At 42.1% G+C, this 22116-nt stretch overlaps 1 protein-coding gene across 3 annotated transcripts in view; it reads left to right on the top strand.

The window, feature by feature from the left end:
* Nucleotides 1-20618, top strand: part of LOC123742399 (up-regulator of cell proliferation-like) — a 32260-nt gene extending 11642 nt beyond the window's left edge. For all 3 annotated transcript variants that reach the window (XM_045716360.1, XM_045716361.1, XM_045716359.1), the window contains one exon: nucleotides 14578-20618. In XM_045716360.1, the coding sequence (XP_045572316.1) occupies nucleotides 14578-17804 (3227 nt within the window). In that variant the 3' untranslated portion in view covers nucleotides 17805-20618. The remainder of the gene's footprint in view (nucleotides 1-14577) is intronic.
* The last annotated feature ends 1498 nt before the right edge of the window (nucleotides 20619-22116 follow it).

Below are 22116 nucleotides of genomic sequence, written 5' to 3'. Positions count from 1 at the left end.
TTTGATTACCTTTGATGTTCTTCGTCAGAATGCACTCCCAGGACTTCTACTTCAATAACAAATGTTGGTTTGGTCCCAAATAATCCATAGTTATGTCCAACAGCGGCGTTTTGTTTGTGCGTTCTAGACACTATCCGAATGGTAAATAAGGGTCGCTCGCATGGCACATTTCGTGACAAAAGATTTCTAAATATTTCATTACCGTACTTCAAAGCATGTCAACCGCTGTTTAAAATCAATTTTTATGCCATTTTTCTCGTAAAAAAGCGATAATATTCCGACCGGGAATCTGCAATTAGGTAAACAGACGAAAGAAAATAAATCACTGGGTCGACTCGGGCACGCACCTAAGCCCTTTGTCCTCTGATAGACCACTTAGCAAAAGCGCTCGTGTGTTTCAGCCAGGGCTTTGAATTACGTCATTCAGCTTTTTCCCGGGCTCTGAGAGCCCATTGGAGCCATAGGAAGTGTCACGTAACAGCAGAGATCCTTTGTAATGGATAGAGATGACAAAGAAGGCCAAGAAATGGTCAGACAGGGTACTTCCTGTACAGAATCTTCTCAGGTTTTGGCCTGCCAAATGAGTTCTGTTATACTCACAGACACCATTCAAACAGTTTTAGAAACTTTGGAGTGTGTTCTATCCAAAGCTAATAATTATATGCATATTCTAGTTTCTGGGCAGGAGTAATAATCAGATTAAATCGGGTACTTTTTTATCCAGCCGTGAAAATACTGCCCCCTATCCATAACAGGTTAATCTAACCACACTGTCCAATTTCAAAAAGGCTTTACAACGAAAGCAAAACATTAGATTATGTCAGCAGAGTACCCAGCCAGAAATAATCAGACACCCATTTTTCAAGCTAGCATATAATGTCACAAAAACCAAAACCACAGCTAAATGCAGCACTAACCTTTGATGAAAGCACATTTTGCAATATTCTGAGTAGATAATCCGGCCATCACAGGCTAGGTATTTTGACACCCACCAAGTTTGGTACTCACCAAACTCAGATTTACTATAAGAAAAATTGGATTACCTTTGCTGTTCTTCGTCAGAATGCACTCCCAGGACTTCTACTTCAACAACAAATGTTGGTTTGGTTCCAAATAATCCATAGTTATATCCAAATAGCGGCGTTTTGTTCGTGCGTTCAAGACACTATCCGAAGGGTGACGGGCCGGGCGCATATCGTGACAAAAAAATTCAAAATATTCCATTACCGTACTTCGAAGCATGTCAAACGCTGTTTAAAATCAATTTTTATGCGATTTTTCTCGTAAAATAGCGAAAATATTCAGACCGGGAGAAGTTGTTTTCGTTCAAAGACTCAAAGAAGAAAATGGACTCTTCACGTGCATGCGCACGCCCGTCTCATTGTTCTCATATCGACCTCTTACCAAATGCGCTACTGTTTTTCAGCCAGTAACTGCAGAGTCATCATTCAACGTTCTGGCGCCTTCTGAGAGCCTATGGGAGCCTTAGAAAGTGTCACGTTACAGCAGAGATCCTCTGTTTTGGATAGAGATGACAAAGAAGGCCAAGAAATGGTCAGAGAGGGCACTTCCTGTTTAGAATTTTCTCAGGTTTTGGCCTGCCATATGAGTTCTGTTATACTCACAGACACCATTCAAACAGTTTTAGAAACGTTAGGGTGTTTTCTATCCAAATCAAACAATTATATGCATATTCTAGTTACTGGGCAGGAGTAGTAACCAGATTAAATCGGGTACGTTTTTTATCCGGCCGTGCAAATACTGCCCCCGTATCCCCAACAGGCTAGCTAAGTTAGCAATGTTACGAATACAACTCCCATCTAATGTCGACATCCGCATACGATTTGAGAGCACTAGTTAGCTCCAAAGATGTTTATAGCTTTGTTTGCATTTTGACAGTGAATTTAGAGCCATTCAGTGTTTAGCTACACCACAAACATTATTTTACCAGGTTTAGGCTACAAACATACTTAAAATCACATGCGCCGAATACGAAAGTGAAATGCTTACTTACAGTACAAGCCCTAACCAACAATGTATTTTTTTTTGGGGGGGGGGGTAAAGTCACTTTCCTTTTTCCAAACGTATCACCTCTCCTATATGATGGTCACAACAGGGCAGCAACATCCTTAATGTGAATTTATCGAAGCTAGGCATGTGCCATAATTCTAAATGTAAGTTATTGTGCTTTATCCTCAACAGACCAGAATTGAATATATTGCAGATAGATTGAAGCTTCCATCAATGTAATTGTCTGCATCATTTCCAATCCCCCATATATTTTTTGTAAATATATATATGTATACATACATACATACATACATGCTGCACATTCAAACACAAATATATACAGTACCAGTAAAAAGTTTGGACACACCTACTCATTCAAGGGTTTTTCTTAATTTTTTACTATTTTCTACATTGTAGTGAAGACATCAAAACTATGAAATAACACATATGGAATAATGTAGTAACCAAAAAAGCATTAAACAAATCAAAATATATTTTAGATTTTAGATTGTTCAAAGTAGCCACCATTTGCCTTGATGACAGCTTTGTACACTCTTGGCATTCTCTCAACCAGCTTCATGAGGAATGCTTTTCCAACAGTATTGAAGGAGTTCCCACATATGCTGAGCACTTGTTGGCTGCTTTCCCTTCACCCTGCGGTCCAACTCATCCCAAACCATCTCAATTGGGTTGAGGTCGGGGGATTGTGGAGGCCAGGTCATCTGATGCAGCACTCCATCACTCTCCTTGTTGGTCAAAAAGCCCTTACCAGCTTGGAGTTGTGTTTTGGGCCATTGTCCTTTTAAAAAACAAATGATAGTCCCGCAAACCAGATGGGATGGCGTATGCCTGCAGAATGCTGTGGTAGCCATACTGGTTAAGTGTGCCTTGAATTCTAAATAAAGCACTGACAGTGTCACCAGCAAAGCGCCCCCACACCATCACACCTCCTCAATGCTTCATGGTGGGAACCACACATGCAGAGATCATCTGTTCACCTTCTCTGCATCTCATGGTGGTTGAAACCAAAAATCTAATTTGGACTCATCAGACCAAAGGACAGATTTCCATCGGTCTAATGTCCATTGCTCGTGTTTCTTGGCCCAAGCAAGTCTCTTCTTATTATTGGTGTCCGTTAGTAATAGTTTCTTTGCAGCAATTTGACCATGAAGGCCTGATTCATGCAGTCTCCTCTGAACAGTTGATGTTGAGATGTGTCTGTTACTTGAACTCTGTGAAGCATTTATTTGGGCTGCAATCTGAGGTGCAGTTAACTCTAACAACCGTATCCTCTGCAGCAGAGGTAACTCTGGGTCTTCCTTTCCTGTGGCGATCCTCATGAGAGCCAGTTCCATCTTAGCACTTGATGGTTTTTGCGACTGCACTTGAAGAAACTTTCATAATTCTTGACATTTTCTGGATTGACTGACCTTCATGTCTTAAAGTAATGATGGACTGTCATTTCTCTTTGCTTTTTGTGCTGTTCTTGCCATAATATGGACTTGGTCTTTTACCAAATAGGGCTATCTTCTGTATACCACCCCTTCCTTGTCACAACACAACTGATTGGCTCAAACATTTCATAAACCATGTGCCATGGAATCGGTACATCGAAAATCTCTTCCCAACTATTTTGCAATCTGTATGCCACAGCTGTCAATTTTCTGGTCCTTAAATTAAACTTTTCTTTCTTATCACAGTTTTCTTTAACCCATTTTGGTCTTTAATGCAGAGCCAACAGAGAAGTTCCTTACTTCTCAGTCTTCCATTTTGTGGTAATGCTGCAATTAGTTGGTTGTAATTTTGGGTAGAGCAGACATTTCCATATATTTTTATTAGCTGCCTGTGTGACATAACTCCACCAGTTATATTTATGATATAATTTACAAAGATGATCAATTAGTATGTTTGAGTTTAACCACAATATTTGTTGGTTTATTTGTTCTGTCTTTTCTGGTGGATTGAGCTGAAATTGCAACCAACTTTCTACAGCGTGTTTTAAAAATAGCGATATTTGGAGATTATTTCATTTTCAAATAACCGAAATTGAGAGGTTGTAATCTGAATAAAGGGGAAAAGGCCATTCTAATCTGTTAGAGAACCAGTTTCGATTTAAGTATAACTTTTGTATGACTGATGCCTTTAGTGAGAGGTCAAATGCTTTAATATTTAATAATTTGTCCCCTCTGAATTCATATTCATTACATAAATAGACCCATTTCACTTTGTCTGGTTTGTCATTCCAAATTAAGTGGAATATTTTTTGCTTATATAATACATTTAAAAAAACGGTCTCTAGGTCTAGGCAAGACCATAAACAAATAGGTAAACTGTGATATGACTAAAGAGTTAATCAGGGTGATTTTTCCATAAATAGACAGGTATTTTCATTTCAATGGTAGCAAGATCTTATCTATTTTTGCCAACTTTCTGTAAAAATGTATTGTAGTGAGATCATTTCTATGTATACCGAGTATGTCTATATCACTGTCCGACCAATTTATTGTTAAACTACTGTAACGGCTGTCTTCAGAAATGGACCAAGGCGCAGCAGGTATGTGAATACTCATGTTTAATTTCAAATAAGGAGTAAAGCATCCACTTAACAAAACAATAAAGGTGACAACAGCAACAGTTCTGCAGGCTATAAACGCAGTGCAAAAACAACCACCCACAACCCCAAAGAAAAACACACACACCTATATAGGACTTCCAATCAAAGGCAACTCAACACACCTGCCTTCAATTGTTAGTCCCAATCAACAACACAAACATTCCCATACACAAAACTGCCACGTCCTGACCCCAAAACTAAAACAATAGCTCCATCTGCTGGTCAGGACGTGACAGTACCCCCCCCTCAAGGTGCAGACCCCGGAATGCACCTACCAACAGAAAACACCAACAAAAAACCCCTAAACAATAACCCCTAAACAATAAGTGAGGGAAGGGAGGGTGGCTGCCGTCACCGACGGCACTGTGCTACACCCTCCCTCCCCAACCCACCTATCCTGGAGGTGGCTCAGGTGCAGGACGTGGACCTCGCACCACCCTCGGCGTCACCCACTTTGGTGGCGCCGATAGCTGCGCCGGCAGACGGGCCACTCGGGCTGACCCTGGCAGACGGACGACTCGGGCTGGGTCGGAAGACATGCGGGCCACTCGGGCTGGGCCGGAGGACAGGAGGGCCACTCGGGCTGGACCGGAGGGCAGGAGGGCCACTCGGGCTGGGCCGGAGGGCAGGAGGGCCACTCGGGCTGGGCCGGAGGGCAGGAGGGCCACTCGGGCTGGGCCGGAGGGCAGGAGAGCCACTCGGGCTGGGCCGGAGGGCAGGAGGGCCACTAGGGCTGGGCCGGAGGGCAGGAGGGCCACTCTGGCAGATCCGGACAGGCAGGGCACCCTGGCAGATCCGGGCAGGCGGGCACCTCTGGCAGATCCGGACAGTCGGGCCACTCTGGCAGACCCGGAAGGCAGTCGGGCCACTCTGGCAGACCCGGAAGGCAGTCGGGCCACTCTGGCAGACCCGGAAGGCAGTCGGGCCACTCTGGCAGACCCGGAAGGCAGTCGGGCCACTCTGGCAGACCCGGAAGGCAGTCGGGCCACTCTGGCAGACCCGGAAGGCAGTCGGGCCACTCTGGCAGACCCGGAAGGCAGTCGGGCCACTCTGGCAGACCCGGAAGGCAGTCGGGCCACTCTGGCGACGTACGACTGGCGGGCAGCTCTGGCGACGTACGACTGGCGGGCAGCTCTGGCGACGTACGACTGGCGGGCAGCTCTGGCGACGTACGACTGGCGGGCAGCTCTGGCGACGTACGACTGGCGGGCAGCGCCGGTGACTGTTGACTGGCGGGCAGCTCGGATGACTGTTGACTGGCGGGCAGCTCTGGTGACTGTTGACTGGCGGGCAGCTCTGGTGACTGTTGACTGGCGGGCAGCTCTGGTGACTGTTGACTGGCGGGCAGCTCTGGTGACTGTTGACTGGCGGGCAGCTCTGGTGACTGTTGACTGGCGGGCAGCTCTGGCGACTGTTGACTGGCGGGCAGCTCTGGTGACTGTTGACTGGCGGGCAGCTCTGGTGACTGTTGACTGGCGGGCAGCTCTGGCGTCTTACGCCTGGCGAGGCTGGGCTGACGCACTAGACTCCTGATGCGTGGGGCTGGTACTGGACGTGCCAGCCTGGAGACACGCACCTCCATGCTAGTGCGTCTAGCGGGAAACACCGGACCGAAAGGGCGCACTGGTGGTCTTGAGTGCAGGGTTGGCTTCACCCCTTCCGGCTCGATGCTCACCTTGCCCTGGCACCTGCGGGGCGCTGGTACCGGGCAGACTGGGCTGTGCGTCCGTATAGGCGAGATGGTGCTTACCTCAGCGTAACATGGCGCCCTCCACCTCATACGCACCTCCCTGTAGTCACGGGTAGCTGGCTCACGGCTCTTCCCTGGCCTGGCCAAGCTACCCGTGTGCCCCCCCAACATTTTTTATTGGGGGTGCCTCTCAGGTTTCGTACCCAACCGTGTTCCAGCATAACGTTCCCGTTGGTTCCTCTGTCCAGCTGCCTCCACTCTCCTGAGTGCCTCCACCTGTTCCCATGGGAGGCGATCCCTTCCGGCCAGGATCTCTTCCCAGGTGTAGGCTCCCTTGCCGTCCAGGACGTCCTCCCATGTCCATTCCTCCATTTTTTCCTCCTGTGGCTTCCTCCTCTTCTGCTGCTTGGTCCTTTGGTGGTGGGTGGTTCTGTAACAGCTGTCTTCAGAAATGGACCAAGGCGCAGCAGGTATGTGAATACTCATGTTTAATTTCAAATAAGGAGTAAAGCATCCACTTAACAAAACAATAAAGGTGACAACAGCAACAGTTCTGCAGGCTATAAACGCAGTGCAAAAACAACCACCCACAACCCCAAAGAAAAACACACACACCTATATAGGACTTCCAATCAAAGGCAACTCAAAACACCTGCCTTCAATTGGAAGTCCCAATCAACAACACAAACATTCCCATACACAAAACTGCAAAGTCCTGACCCCAAAACTAAAACAATAGCTCCATCTGCTGGTCAGGACGTGACAACTACTTGGTAATGTGTTTTTTAGTGATCCAATACGTAATATAGTATACAACATAATTTGGTTGTAATCCAGAGAGATTACAAAAAGTATCTAGATCCTCTATAAGGCTGTGGAGATATCCAAATTGGGGTTTTAAAATAAAACATGACTCATCAGCATACAATGACACCTTTGTTTTTAAGATTTTTGATGGATCTGATTTTAATATTTAACATTTCAATGATAAATAGATATGCCGATAGTGGACCTTTATTTACTCCTCCACAGTTTAATACTTTCTGAGAAGTAACCATTATTTATTATTTTACACCTAGGATTACTAAACATAACTTTAACCCATTTTAAAAGAGGTTCTGCAAAATTGAAATATTCCAGGCATTTACATAGCATTCGGAAAGTATTCAAACCCCTTGACTTTATCCACATTTACTTACATTACAGCCTTATTCTAAAATTGATTAAATTGTGTTTTTTCCTCATGAATCTATACACAACACCCCACATTTACAGAAGTATTCAGATGCTATACTCAGTACTTTGTTGAAACACATTTGTCAGCGATTACAGCTTCCAGTCTCCTTGCGTATGACACTACAAGCTTGGCACACCTGTATTTTGGGAGTTTCTCCCATTCTTCTCTGCAGATCCTCTCAAGCTCTGCCAGGTTGGATGGGGAGCATCGCTGCTCAGCTATTTTCAGGTCTCTCTGGAGATCTTCGATCAGGTTCAAGTCCGGGCTCTGGCTGGGCCACTCAAGGACATTCAGAGACTTGTCCCAAAGCCATTCCTGCATTGTTTTGGCTGTGTGCTTAGGGTCGTTGTCCTGTTGGAAGGTGAACCTTTGCCCCAGTCTGAGGTTCTGAGCACTCTGGAGCAAGTTCTCATCGAGGATCTCTCTGTCCTTTGCTCCATTCATCTTTCCCTCGATCCTGACTAGTCTCCCAGTTCCTGCCGTTGAAAAAAATCTGTGCCTCGACACAATCCTGTCTCGGAGCTCTACGGACAATTCCTTCAACCTCATGGCTCGGTTTTTGTTCTGACATCCAATGTCAACTGTGGGACCTTATATAGATAGGTGTGTGCCTTTCCAAATCATGTCCAATCAATTGAATTTACGTCAGGGGGACTCCAATCAAGTTGTAGAAACATCTCAAAGGATGATCAATGGAAACAGGATGGACCTGAGCTCAATTTCGAGTCTCATAGCAAAGGGTCTGAATACTTCTCTAAATAAGGTATTTCTGTTATTTATTTTTAATACATTTGCCAATATTTTGAAAAACCCTGTTTTCGTCTAGTTATTCTGGGATATTGTTTGTAGATTGATGAGGAAAAAACATATTTATTCATTTTTTGATCAAGGCTGTGGGAAATGTAAAGTGGTCTGAATACTTTCCGAATGTACTGTACATGTCCATTGGGGTGGAGCCAGAGTAAAGACTGAGGGGATGGGGGGGAATAACCATAGGGTGAGTAGCATGACCATTGAGAGGGTGTGGGGACCAAGTGAAATAAAAAACAATAACAATTATATTTTTTAAAGTGTGTGTGGGGGGAGGGGGGGTATCTGAATAGTGGTGATGGTTTGAGGGTGGAAACTATTGTCCAGTCTTTCAGTTTTTGCCATGATGCTCCTGTACTGAGTGATTGAAGCGGGGAAAACAGGGCATGGCTTTGGTGGAGGTCCCTGATGATCTTCTTGGCCTTTCTGTGACACCTGGTATTGTAGGTGTCCTGCAGGGCAGGCAGTGTGCACCCAATGGTGCGTCCGGCAGCACTTGTCACCCTCTGAAGCGCCTTGCGGACCGGAGTTGTGATGATGCCCAGCAGTATGCTGTCAATAGTTCTCCTATAGAACACTGTGTCACTATGTCTAGCTGTGGCAGAAACTAGAGCACTATGTCTAGTTATGGCAGAAACCAGACCACTATGTCTAGTTATGGCAGAAACCAGACCACTATGTCTAGCTATGGCAGAAAGCAGACCACTATGTCTAGCTATGGCAGAAACCATACGACTATGTCTAGCTATGGCAGAAACCAGACCACTATGTCTAGCTATAGCAGAAACCAGACCACTATGTCTAGCTATGGCAGAAACCAGACCACTATGTCTAGCTATGGCAGAAACCAGACCACTATGTCTAGCTATGGCAGAAACCAGACCACTATGTCTAGCTGTGGCAGAAACCAGACCACTATGTCTAGCTGTGGCAGAAACCAGACCACTACGTCTATCTATGGCAGAAACCAGACCACTATGTCTAGCTATGGCAGAAACCAGACCACTACATCTATCTATGGCAGAAACCAGACCACTATGTCTAGCTATGTCAGAAACTAGACCACTTTGTCTAGCTATGTCAGAAACCAGACCACTACGTCTAGCTATGGCAGAAAGCAGACCACTATGTCTAGCTATGGCAGAAACCATACGACTATGTCTAGCTATGGCAGAAACCAGACCACTATGTCTAGCTATGGCAGAAACCAGACCACTATGTCTAGCTGTGGCAGAAACCAGACCACTATGTCTAGCTATGGCAGAAACCAGACCACTACGTCTATCTATGGCAGAAACCAGACCACTATGTCTAGCTATGGCAGAAACCAGACCACTACATCTATCTATGGCAGAAACCAGACCACTACGTCTAGCTATGGCAGAAACCAGACCACTATGTCTAGCTATGACAGAAACCAGACCACTATGTCTAGCTATGGCAGAAACCAGACCACTATGTCTAGCTGTGGCAGAAACCAGACCACTATGTCTAGCTATGGCAGAAACCAGACCACTACGTCTATCTATGGCAGAAACCAGACCACTATGTCTAGCTATGGCAGAAACCAGACCACTACATCTATCTATGGCAGAAACCAGACCACTACGTCTAGCTATGGCAGAAACCAGACCACTATGTCTAGCTATGTGAGAAACCAGACCACTATGTCTAGCTGTGGCAGAAACCAGACCACTATGTCTAGTTATGGCAGAAACCAGACCACTATGTCTAGCTGTGGCAGAAACCAGACCACTATGTCTAGCTATGGCAGAAACCAGACCACTACGTCTAGCTATGGCAGAAACCAGACCACTATGTCTAGCTATGTGAGAAACCAGACCACTATGTCTAGCTGTGGCAGAAACCAGACCACTATGTCTAGTTATGGCAGATAATAATGATCTGGAGCTGTTTTTCATGGTTCGGGCTAGGGAAATATTAAAGCTACGGCATACAATGACATTGTAGACGATTCTATGCTTCCAACTTTGTGGCAACAGTTTGGGGAAGGCCCTTTCCTGTTTCAGCATGACAACATGCTCAAAAGTGAGGTCCACATGAAATTATTTGTCGAGATTGGAGTGGAAGAACTTGACTGGCCTGCACAGAGCCCTGACCTCAACCCCATCAAACACCTTTGGGATGAATTGGAACGCCGACTGTGAGCCAGGCCTAATCTCCCAACATCATTGCCCGAACTCACTAATGCTCTTGTCGCTTACATGAGTGGAAAGCATTCCCAGAAGAGTGGAGGCTGATATAGCAGCAAAGGGGGGACCAACTCCATATTAATGCCCAGGAGTTTGGAATGAGATGTTTGTTGAGCAGGTGTCAACATACTTTTGGTCATTCAGTGTATTTTATATATTTCTCAAATGATGCACTACTGGGTACCCTCGCTTGAGGCAAGATGATCTGTCAGCTTGGTATATGGGAATATTCTACTTACAGTATCTACTGTACTTCCAATCCTTTTTATGACTGGTAGCAGGGGACCTTCATACGAGTCTTGTGAGGCCTGTGGGTGTCATAGAGCAAAACAACTGACATGTACGTGTTCGGGAGAGTCTCACCTTTCCAGAGAGGGCTCATTAGTGTGTAGCGCAAACAGACAGAAGTTGGCAGAGTGGCTGTACCAACTTCAGACGAGTCCCAACGTGCAGCTTAAACTGACAGATTTGTATTGGGATTTTTTTTATGGTTTTAATAATCGACCTTAGGGGGTTAAAGATTCTTAGCCCCACCCATCTCTTTAAGGATTCACGTGAGGCCATGTGCTCAACAGAGTGAGTAAGGTAGTGTAGTAAACAACCAAAGATTAAGACTAAAAGTGGTGAAAGTAGTAGTAAAAAGTAGTATATTTTTACTAGTCCTTGGTCTATATCCTAATCTGACTTTGGTGCAGGCCATGTTGTTCTTCACATTACCATCTCTGGTAAACACATACTATATACAATATGTTTGTCACATGCACAGGATACAGAAGGTGTAAATGGTACAGTGAAATGGTTACTTGAATATTTGCATATGAAAAATAGTAAGTGTCAAGATAAAAAATATTGTATATTTGATCTTATACTGAACAAAAATATAAACGCAACATGTAAAGTGTTGGTCCCATTTTTCATGAATTGAAATAAAAGATCACAGAAATGTGTGGCGCTGAGAAGTTTTTCTGTAATAAAGCCCTTTCATGGGGGAAAACTCATTCTGATTGGCTGTGCCTGGTTCTATGCTATAACCCCCCCCCTCAGCAACATCTAGCTAAGTGGATGGTTCACTATTGTCTAGACATGTACACATGCTCATGAAATACCATAGATGGCAGTAATCACCCTCAGGCACAGCTGGCTAACTTGATGGGTCATGTAATCATCTGGAATCTTTTGTTTAGACATGTGGCTATCTAGCTTCCTAGCTAGACAATGAGCCATAATCCCAACCCATACTACTAGCAATACAAACTGATTGTCATAGCTGTAGTATGAATCTGCAGGTAGCTAAAGCTAACCAACTACATTAAATGTTAGCTAGATAGATAACATTAGGCTATAACTAACAGTGAAAATTGATTTCTGGGATACAAATAATATTACTAAACAGATCATACACCTAATGTTATCTAGTGAGCCAGCAAGCTAACATTTGCTAGCTAACAGTACTGTACGCTTTAACTTGCAAGGAAAACGACTTTCAGAAAAAAATGTGAAATGTATAATATCTGAAAATGAAAATTACTCTTACATGGATGAACGCTTCACGGCAGACTGGAAACCCTTTAACTCTGTTTTGTTTGTCGCTACAGCTTGTTTGGCCTGCATTGTGTCAAATCACTCTGACCGTGTACAGGAAGTAGTCAATCATAACTTTTTCCCACTGACCTTTGCCGATAGTGCCTGCTTTTGCAGTTTTCCATGGCTGACATATCTTTCAAAAAAAGTAGCAAGGATTACGTACACATACTGAGCAGCTCATGTTATAGACAGAATACATGGCAGACCAATCCAAACTCATCTCAAGGCATTTCCAGCTCGTCTATTATCTCAGCCTATCATGGCTAGCGGGAAGGTTCCATTTTTTCCCGTGGCTAAACCAACTAGGCTCGTAATTTAACAATTTTATTCATATTTATAGTCTGACAGATTTCCAGTGCCTTAATAAGTTTGTTATTAAGGCACATGTAAGTTCACATGTTGCTGAAGCAATTTCTGCCAAAAAAACTAAATTCAAATGCATCTCCTGTGAAGTACTGACGTGCGACATATGCATAGCTTCGTGAAACGGGTCACAAACCAGCTAGCAACAGTAGCATAGGGCTGATGTGAGTTCCTCCCTTCTAAACTATGCTGTGGTATTTTGCTCCAGACTGTCAAAATTAGTTTAATTTAAGAAGTGCAGCATGTCATTCATTTTCCATATCCAAATAGCACTTTTGGGTAGTGCTCAGAGCATGTCATTCAGAGAGAAGCATTTACTTTTCAACTGGAAGCAATGAGCCCAATCGGTCCTCCATGACAACATCACAAACAACAGAGTATGCTAATTAGGGCTTCATTTTTTTGGGTTATGCTCAGGTTAAACAGTCTGGCTAATCTATATTTCCATTTTTCGATGTCCTATTCTTGAAAATCAAGGGGTATGAAATTAATTGGAACCACTGGAAATCTGTCAGACTGTAAAAAACTTTTTTTTTAATATAGCCTAATCGTATCATCTGTAGTAGAAAGCAATGGCTTAGAAAAAGTCTACATAACCAACCCATAAAGTAAAATGAAACATCCGTTTATGGCCAGCTACAGTATGTAAACACATTGATTTATTGATTTATTCTACAATAGATGTGGTTCAATTTGTAACATTCATTTTTGTCTTCTTCTAACGGTTCTTAAGCAAGTTGACATTTATTGGGATGAGTCTTGTCATTAGGGTTAGCAGTGTGGTTAAATTTATGGTTAAGATTTAAAATCAGATTTTATGACTTGGGGGCTGTGCCAGCTTCTCATCTGCGCCGCTTAAGGGGAAAGTAATCTTAACGGAACGGAAAGTAATCAGACTACATTACTGAGTTTGGGTAATCAAAAAGTTACATTACTGATTACAATTTTTTGACAGGTATCTAGTAACTGTAACAGATTACATTTAGAAAGTAACCTACCCAAACCTGGATCTTACACCATTGATATCCTTTGTCTCCGCTTATGGAATGCCCTCTTCAATTCAAACTGGTTTTCATTGTATTTTAAGTCCATAGACTTAAATGGCCATTGTAAAATGTTCATTTTGTGGCCAATTAAGCATTTATTTATGGATTTTGATGTGTACTTGTGGTTATTGTATTGCTGGAAGATCCTTGTGGTTAGTGTCCGCCCTGTGATTGGTAGGTTGGGAGTTTGACACCCGGCCGAGTCATACCAAACACTGTAAAACTGGGACTAAATGAGTCTCTGCTTGGCACTCAGCTTTAAGGAGATATATTGTGGTTAAGGCTCTGGGATAGACTAGCTTCCTGTCCAGGGCGTGTAAACTACTTGTACATCAAGCTGCATCATGCTACAGATACAGGACCTGTTATTGTACCTTTATTCCATGTTGTAATGTATAGAGATACTGATATATCTCTAGAAACAGGACATGTTATTGTACCTTTATTCCATGCTGTAATGTATAGAGATCCTGATATAGCTCTAGAAAAAGGACATGTTATTGTACCTTTATTCCATGCTGTAATATACAGAGATACTGATATAGCTCTAGATACAGGACATGTTATTGTACCTTTATTCCATGCTGTAATATACAGAGATACTGATATAGCTCTAGATACAGGACATGTTATTGTACCTTTATTCCATGCTGTAATGTATAGAGCTACTGATATAAATCTATCGCAATAAACACAACTGACAATTTCTCTTTTGAATGGAGATTTCATTGGTGTTGCAGTAAAATGGCTGCTTCCAAATTGAACCGATGAAATTAGAAGACCATATCTGATCTCATAATAACTCCCTTGGATGTCAATGGATTCAGAGCTCTTACTGTATCTGAATTCACATGCTTGCTTCCATTTCTGTGAGTCACTGTATCAGTGGCCTGGTTTCTGCTTGCTTTAACTTCATCCAAAGTACAGTGTAAAACACCTGTTAGGGTGCTTTTCTGCTACACGTTCAAGAGGATTTGTATTCATGGCTATCTTTTCATTTCTATTTACAGGATCCTGTCTCAGGGAGCTGTTGTCAATGACTGGACTAGAAGATCATTATGAAAACAAGCTGACGTTAAGTACTGCCCTTGAGATAAATGCCAATACTACATCAGATGAACCTCTTACCACTATGCAGTCACTTCCAGGTGCCTTCCTTAAGAAATTAATGATGGCAAATGTGAATGCAAGGAGTGTGAAATGTCTGAACACTGACCAGGAGGTTTCCAATTATGGTGTAGACAACCTGTACACTGACACTGATTCCAGCAATGTCATTAATCCACTGGACCTGATAACTGCCCTGTTTCTGTGCTCAGACGGTTTCCTGCAGCAGGAGACGGTCCAGAAAATGTCAATGTGTCAGTTTGCTGTTCCTCTTCTGCTGCCCAACTGTGACACAAAACAAAGCACTTTGATGCTGTGGGCCTTGAGGGACATAGTGAGGAAGTTTAGACTCTCTTCCCAAACGGCCACAAATGCTTTTGTGGAGGGCAGAATTGTTGTCTCTGATATTCCTATGGTGTCCTTTGTTAGGCTAGGAGAGAGCAGCTTATCCAAGTCTCAGATTTTGAACAAGTTGCTTAGTAACCCTCAACAGTACCATGACACATTTGTTCATCATAATATGGAATGTGGCGATGTCCCTCGTCAAATCTCAGACGGACTGGTTGAAATCAGCTGGTACTTTCCATCTGGGAACAGAAACATGTTCACAGAGCCTGTGGCAGTGGCCAATCTCAGAGGAGACATCAAGTCCTTTGAAACACAGTTCTCCTTTCTGTGTCAAACATCAGCTGCAGTTTACATTTTCATTGATGATTTTGAGGCAGATTTCAAAGTTTTGGAAGGCAAAATCACAAAAGCAGAGTTATTTCTGGTTGTCAACTCTCAGAAAAAAACATTCAGTGTGGACACATTGACGAAAATGATCACAAACTGCCATATCAACCCAACAAATGTGATTGTGAAGAAGAAGCAGAATGATGCAGAATTTGTCAAAACCCTGCAGTCATCTGTGGGTGACGTCATGGAAAAAATAAAAAATAGATTGACAATTGAAAACATGGTTGATGTGGCTCATCAGTTTGGGATTCTGGTTGATGAAGACAGTGATGAGTGTCAGAGTGCCAGGAAGACGGCAGATGAAATCACCAGGAACATCAAAGATACAATTCAATTCAAAGACAAACAGCTACCCTTACAGGGGCAAATCTGGAAAGAGCTTTCCCAGTTAGAAAAAGAGAGGTGTAGACTGAGAAATGCAGGGGATCAAGACATTGAACACTACAAGAGCTCTCTGAATAAAAAGGAGGCAGAGCTGAGAAAGAAGCAAAATAAATGTGACATGTCAGATGCAATGGCAAGCTTCATTTACGGAATGTCAAGATCAGGACCTGAGCGATCCTATTTCCTCAAATGGATGCGGATAAATCTGGACAATCTGTCACGCCAGAACCTGTCTGCTTTGCGGGACCGGTACAAAGATCTTTGCCAAAATTCTCCTGAGAAAAAAGACGAAATTAAAGATTTGGATAAGCAATTATCTGACTGTTCCTTGGGTCTTGAACACTTCCTGCGTGAGTTGGGCCAGTTATATGAAGCTGCCTGCTCCCTCCCTGAGGACAGTCCTCAAAGGCAACAGATGGAGCATCTCCCTGGATTGTGTGCTCAGATGCTGTTGGATGGTTTCCCCATTGAGCTTGTGGATGGAGATGCATCAAATATCCCTCTGAAATGGATATCAGCTGTTCTGACTCAGCTTCATACTCTTGTGGAATCCAACAGCAAGATCCGGGTGGTCACAGTTTTAGGGGTCCAAAGCACAGGGAAGTCCACGCTCCTCAACACCATGTTTGGGGTCCAGTTTGCTGTCAGCAGTGGAAGATGCACCAGAGGGGCCTTCATGCTACTGATTAAAGTCAATAAAGAACTCAAGGAGGAGCTGAAATGTGACTTCATCATGATCATTGACACAGAGGGGTTGAAATCACCAGAGTTGGCTCAACTAGATGATAGCCATGAACATGACAATGAACTGGCAACACTGGTGATAGGACTCAGTGATGTCACTATCATCAACATCGCCATGGAGAACTCCACAGAGATGAAAGACATTCTGCAGATTGTTGTTCATGCTTTTATCAGGATGAAGGAAGTGGGGAAGAAGCCAATATGTCATTTTGTACACCAGAATGTGTCAGACATGTCTGCTCATGACAACAACATGAGGGACAGGAAGAAGTTGTTGGAACAGTTGAATGAAATGACCCTGGCAGCAGCCAGAATGGAGAAGAAGGAGAATATCACCAAGTTCACTGATGTGATGGAGTATGATCCAGACACAAGCAGCTGCTACATCCCAGGACTCTGGCATGGGACTCCCCCTATGGCTCCAGTAAATGCTGGCTACAGTGAGGCTGTGTACAGCTTCAAGAAGACCTTGATGAAAGATTTCAGAAAATGCCAGAGTAATGACGACATGACACATTTCCTGAAGTGGACACAAAGCTTGTGGGAGTCTGTTAAATTTGAGAAATTCATCTTCAGTTTCAGGAACAGCTTGGTTGCAGATGCATACTCCAGATTATGCTCTGAGTACAATGGTTGGGAATGGACCTTCCAGAAGGAGATGTATAAATGGATGGTGAGTGCTGAAACTAAAATGTCCAATATTGTCATGACAGATCAACATCCCCAGAGGTCCATAAGAGATGTGCTACAAGACTTAGTGATAGAAGCATCTGGGAAACTATCATTGGAAGAAAAGGAAATCCAAGACAATCTAGTAAAATACTTTGAAAAAGAAGATGGCCATGTCAATCTGGTGGAAAAATACAAGGAGGACTTTGTGAATAGTGCTAAAACACTGAGACGAGAGACAGAAAACACAGTTAGGAACAAACTGCAAGGAGCTGTTGAAATCAAAGAGGGAATGACAGAACTGAACAACATCAAGAGCTCTCAGGCAAGTACAATGGAAAAGAAGGTTCTGACTCTGTTACAGAATTGTAGAAAGAAAGAATCTGTTCTATCAGATGAGGAACTCAGTGAAGAGTTTGAAAACATGTGGAAGAAAACTCTTTCTGATATACACTTCAAAGGACTCCCAAGAAGAGATGTGGCTCAAGGTGCCTTCTTTATGTTAAGTGGAAATCTATCAACAAGGGGTGGGCACGTCAATAAGATGTTGGTTGGAAACAACCTGGTGGAATGTGGTAAAAAGAATTTGTTGTGAAAACTGGGGGTTTAAGGAAGCAATTTGGGGACTTAGTTAAGCAATTTGGTTTCAACTATTTCAGTGATAAACTACAAGAGTTTTGTGACAACATCATAACACAGTGTCAGTTGTTTATAACACAGAAGGTGGGAAACAAAACAGATTACCATGATACTTACATCAAAGAGCTGCTGAACAATATTGATGAAACATTGCAACAAAACAAGAATGTTAAAATCAGTGAGGAATGTGAGGTAACTCTGAAGCTACACATCTGTGGCAGAGCAGCCATAGAGTTTCAGAAGATGCATGATGATTTCATTGAAGTTAATGACCCAAGGAAGTGTCTGGAACAGTCTAAGAACAAGTACCTTACTGAGTTTATAGACTTATTTCACAACCAAGATCAGTGCCAGAAGAAAGCTGAGGAGTTCTCAAAGCTCTTACAGCCAGCTGTACAGGACTATGTGACCAAAATGATTGGTCCTGATGTAGTTGATGAAATGAAGACAGGTAAAGGGTCACAGGATTACAGCACAAAATGTGCTTTCCAGTTCTCCATTTTGAAACAACTCCTGACAGATGGAAAATATGAGAAATATAAAAGCTACATAAACCATTATGAAAAGTTTGTGAAGGACTGGCTGTTTGACCAGATTGTCCAACATCTGTCAAAGAACCGTAGTCTGGAGAAATTGGAGAAGAAACATCTTTCAGAGATAGTCAAGATGATCACTGACGCAATCTCTAACATCAGGAAAACAACTGGCATAAAACATGTAAATGATGTCAAGACATTCATTCAGAACATCTGCAGTGCCCTTAAAGATAAGCTGGTTCTCAAGGATGCTCTGGATTCCATCTTGATTCTGAACACTGCAGACACAAAACAGTTTGCTGACTACCTCACAGAGTTTGTGAGAGAAATGGAGCAGTCACTAGCAGTTACGTACGACAAGGGAAGTGATATCAAAGATAGACTCAAATCTCTGCCATTCAAGCCACAGGACACGATGTTCACCAATCTGTTTGGCTGTGGAGAGCAATGTCCTTTCTGCGGTGTACCCTGTGATGCAGGGGGGAAAGGAGCATGACAAACACTTTTCATCAATTCATCGTCCAAAAGGTCTAAATAGTGTAATGTTCAAACCTACAAAGAAGTTAGTAACTAACATATGTTCATCTGATGTGAATAGTAATTTATTATTCATCCACCCCCTGGTGACGGGAGAGGATGGTCATCCCTACAAGGACTACCAGAAATATTACCCTTACTGGATCATACCTGGAGATTCCAGCATTAAGGCTTCAGACTACTGGAAGTATGTGATGGCCACATTCAATGAGAAAATCGCTAAAGACAGAGACTCAACACTTCCTGCTGATATCCCAGAAGACTGGAAGGCATTAACAACTGATGATGCAATGAAGAGCTTGAAAGAGTCTTTCAACATGAAATAAAGTGGATTACTACTGTATATAATGACTCCTGTTAACCAACATGTTAACATATAACTGAATATTAGAAGACTTGACAACCAGAAATAACTCTCATGACGTGGATATATCACAGAATCAAAATATATGGAGGTAGTTGCCCAGACAAGAGTTGTTGAAATAATGTGCACATCCGGAAATACACAACTGGATCACAGAAAGTCATATTTACAAATACATTCATAAACTATATGACCTTTTAGCAATTTACAGATCTGGGTTTTCATCCTAATGTAAGTTTTATTGTGAAAAAATGCATTTCTTGTTTCAAATAGAGGTATTACACATTCATTATACTTTCAATAATTTACTTAATCAAAAATTAATACTAAGAAGATTTAAAACATGTTTTATTGGGCCACACCTTAATAGTGATTTGTTCAATGACGTGGCCGGTTCTGAAGGTATTTCCCAATGTTCAAAGTCAATCTTGATCAATATGCCTGGATGATGATTTTCTTGTTGTTGTTGATGATGATGATTTTCTTGTTGTTGTTGTTGATGATGATGATGATGATTTTCTTGTTGTGTTGATGATGATGATTTTCTTCTTGTGTTGATGATGATGATGATTTTCTTGTTGTGTTGATGATGATGATTTTCTTCTTGTGTTGATGATGATGATGATTTTCTTCTTGTTGATGATGATGATTTTCTTCCTGTTGTTGATGATGATGATTTTCTTCCTGTTGTTGATGATGATGATTTTCTTCCTGTTGTTGATGATCATGATGATTTTCTTCCTGTTGTTGATGATCATGATGATTTTCTTCCTGTTGTTGATGATCATGATGATTTTCTTCCTGTTGTTGATGATCATGATGATTTTCTTCCTGTTGTTGATGATCATGATGATTTTCTTCCTGTTGTTGATGATCATGATGATTTTCTTCTTGTTGATGATGATGATGATGATTTTCTTCTTGTTGATGATGATGATGATGATTTCTTCTTGTTGATAATTTTATTAAAATCTTGTTGATGATGATTTATTAAAATATTGTTGATGATGATGATGATTTTCTTGTTGTTGATGATGATAATTGCATTTGTTTTGTTGATGATGATTTTATTTTTGCTGTTAATGATGATGATTAAATGTTTCTAGGTAATAACCACAAATATGGTGATTATGATAATAATGTGAGTTTGAACTCTTTAGAGCTGGAGGCAATGACTTTCAGTTGGACAAAGTTAATATTGTTTATTGTTATTATCACTTACAAATTGTGTTTTTTTCTGCAGTGAACTCATCGTTTACAGACATATTGTGAGATAATGCAAATTATGAATACAAATCAATCAATCAATAAAACATTATTTGGTTTAAAAACATTTGGTTTAAAAATATTATTTGGCTTCATGAGAAATACGTTACATCAATAAAAAAATGTACACTAATTGTTCACTTGGAATCTGTTCTATACCATTTTAATCAGCTAGAGACAAATAAAGGTACACAAAGTGAGTATCAAGTGTCTCAAAGTAAAGTGCTGATCTAGGATCAGGTCCTCCCTGTCCATGTAGTCTTATTCAATGTGATCTAAAAGGCTAAACGGATCCTAAGTTAGCGCTCTTGCTCTGAATTCTATTGATGTTCTGTGTTCTATTGATATGTTCAGCCCCTGGTAAAAAAACCCCACCAGAATTAACCACTAGATGGGGGTGTTAGTATGTCATTTGTGGAAATGTAAATTACCAAACGTTTCAAAATCCTTTCTCTCCTTGTCTCCTCCACTGAATCTGCACTGATTGGCAGATGCAGCTGCAATTTTAGTAATGTGTTGTCATGCAACATTTGGCATGCTTTTCTAACAATGGCTGCTATAGTATAACAGGCAAACACTTCACACAGCAGGAATATATACAGTACATGCCAGAGAGAGACATATAAGCCTTTGGCACTTCAGATTTATGGCCCTCTCTCAGGCCTAGCTACAGATCTTATCTGAGCAGACACCGTTACTAGCCCGTAAATCAAAGTGCACAAGCAACAGATAGGATTTGGTCGTTCTGGAACCTATAGAAACTTGGTAATGGTACCCTTTACTACAGCAGTAACATCTAAGGCTATACATTGCAGTGGTAACATGAACATGCAAACAATATAAACCTTGCTGATACATATACATAGTAGGCAGCAATTATAATGACTGTAACACTTCTAAAAAAATGTAGTAATGATAGCATGCACGGGGTACACACAAACAATGCTAGCATTAACTGGAAGCTAACAAACCAACACTGCAAAATTATATTACAAATGTATCTTACAATTACTAGGCTGCTTCCTACCGTTCTACGATAGCTGCCAGGGACTGACACTCTCAGAAGTCCATTTGGGGTAAAATGAGAGGAGAGCTAGCTCGGAACTGCTGAAACTGGATTTGAAAAATTCTAGCTCTGAAAGACTCCATAAAGTGGTTGATTATTTCAGGCCCTGTGTCTTTACTCGGAAGCAACAGTGAAATATTCAGCAGGCTACTGGCATTACACATCTGGCTAAAAGACTACTGTAGTGCTGTTGGCATAACTTTTATAGATACTTCGACACCTTTTGGAAACAGAAGGTGCCTGGACCCTGTCCCAACAATGACTTATCAGTGACCCAAGCTCTGCTCAGATAATCCCTACTATTGTGTCGCCGAGCTGTCATAATGCTGCTGCAAATATACATTTTCCCAGGGGTGTTGTCAATCATAATCTAAGATACTTCATTTTATCCGACAACTACTGTCAGCAGTAATCATGTGCCTCCTAACCTGAGTTACACTTTTAGCACAGATGGTTTGCCCTAGTAGAAAGCCCACTGTGAGCAGTTCACCCTGCACTA

Source organism: Salmo salar, chromosome ssa04 (assembly GCF_905237065.1).
Source record: "Salmo salar chromosome ssa04, Ssal_v3.1, whole genome shotgun sequence".
In the NCBI taxonomy this organism is placed as follows: domain Eukaryota; kingdom Metazoa; phylum Chordata; class Actinopteri; order Salmoniformes; family Salmonidae; genus Salmo; species Salmo salar.
The sequence above is the reverse complement of the archived record's forward strand: the minus strand, read 5'-3'. Positions and strand labels throughout refer to the sequence as shown.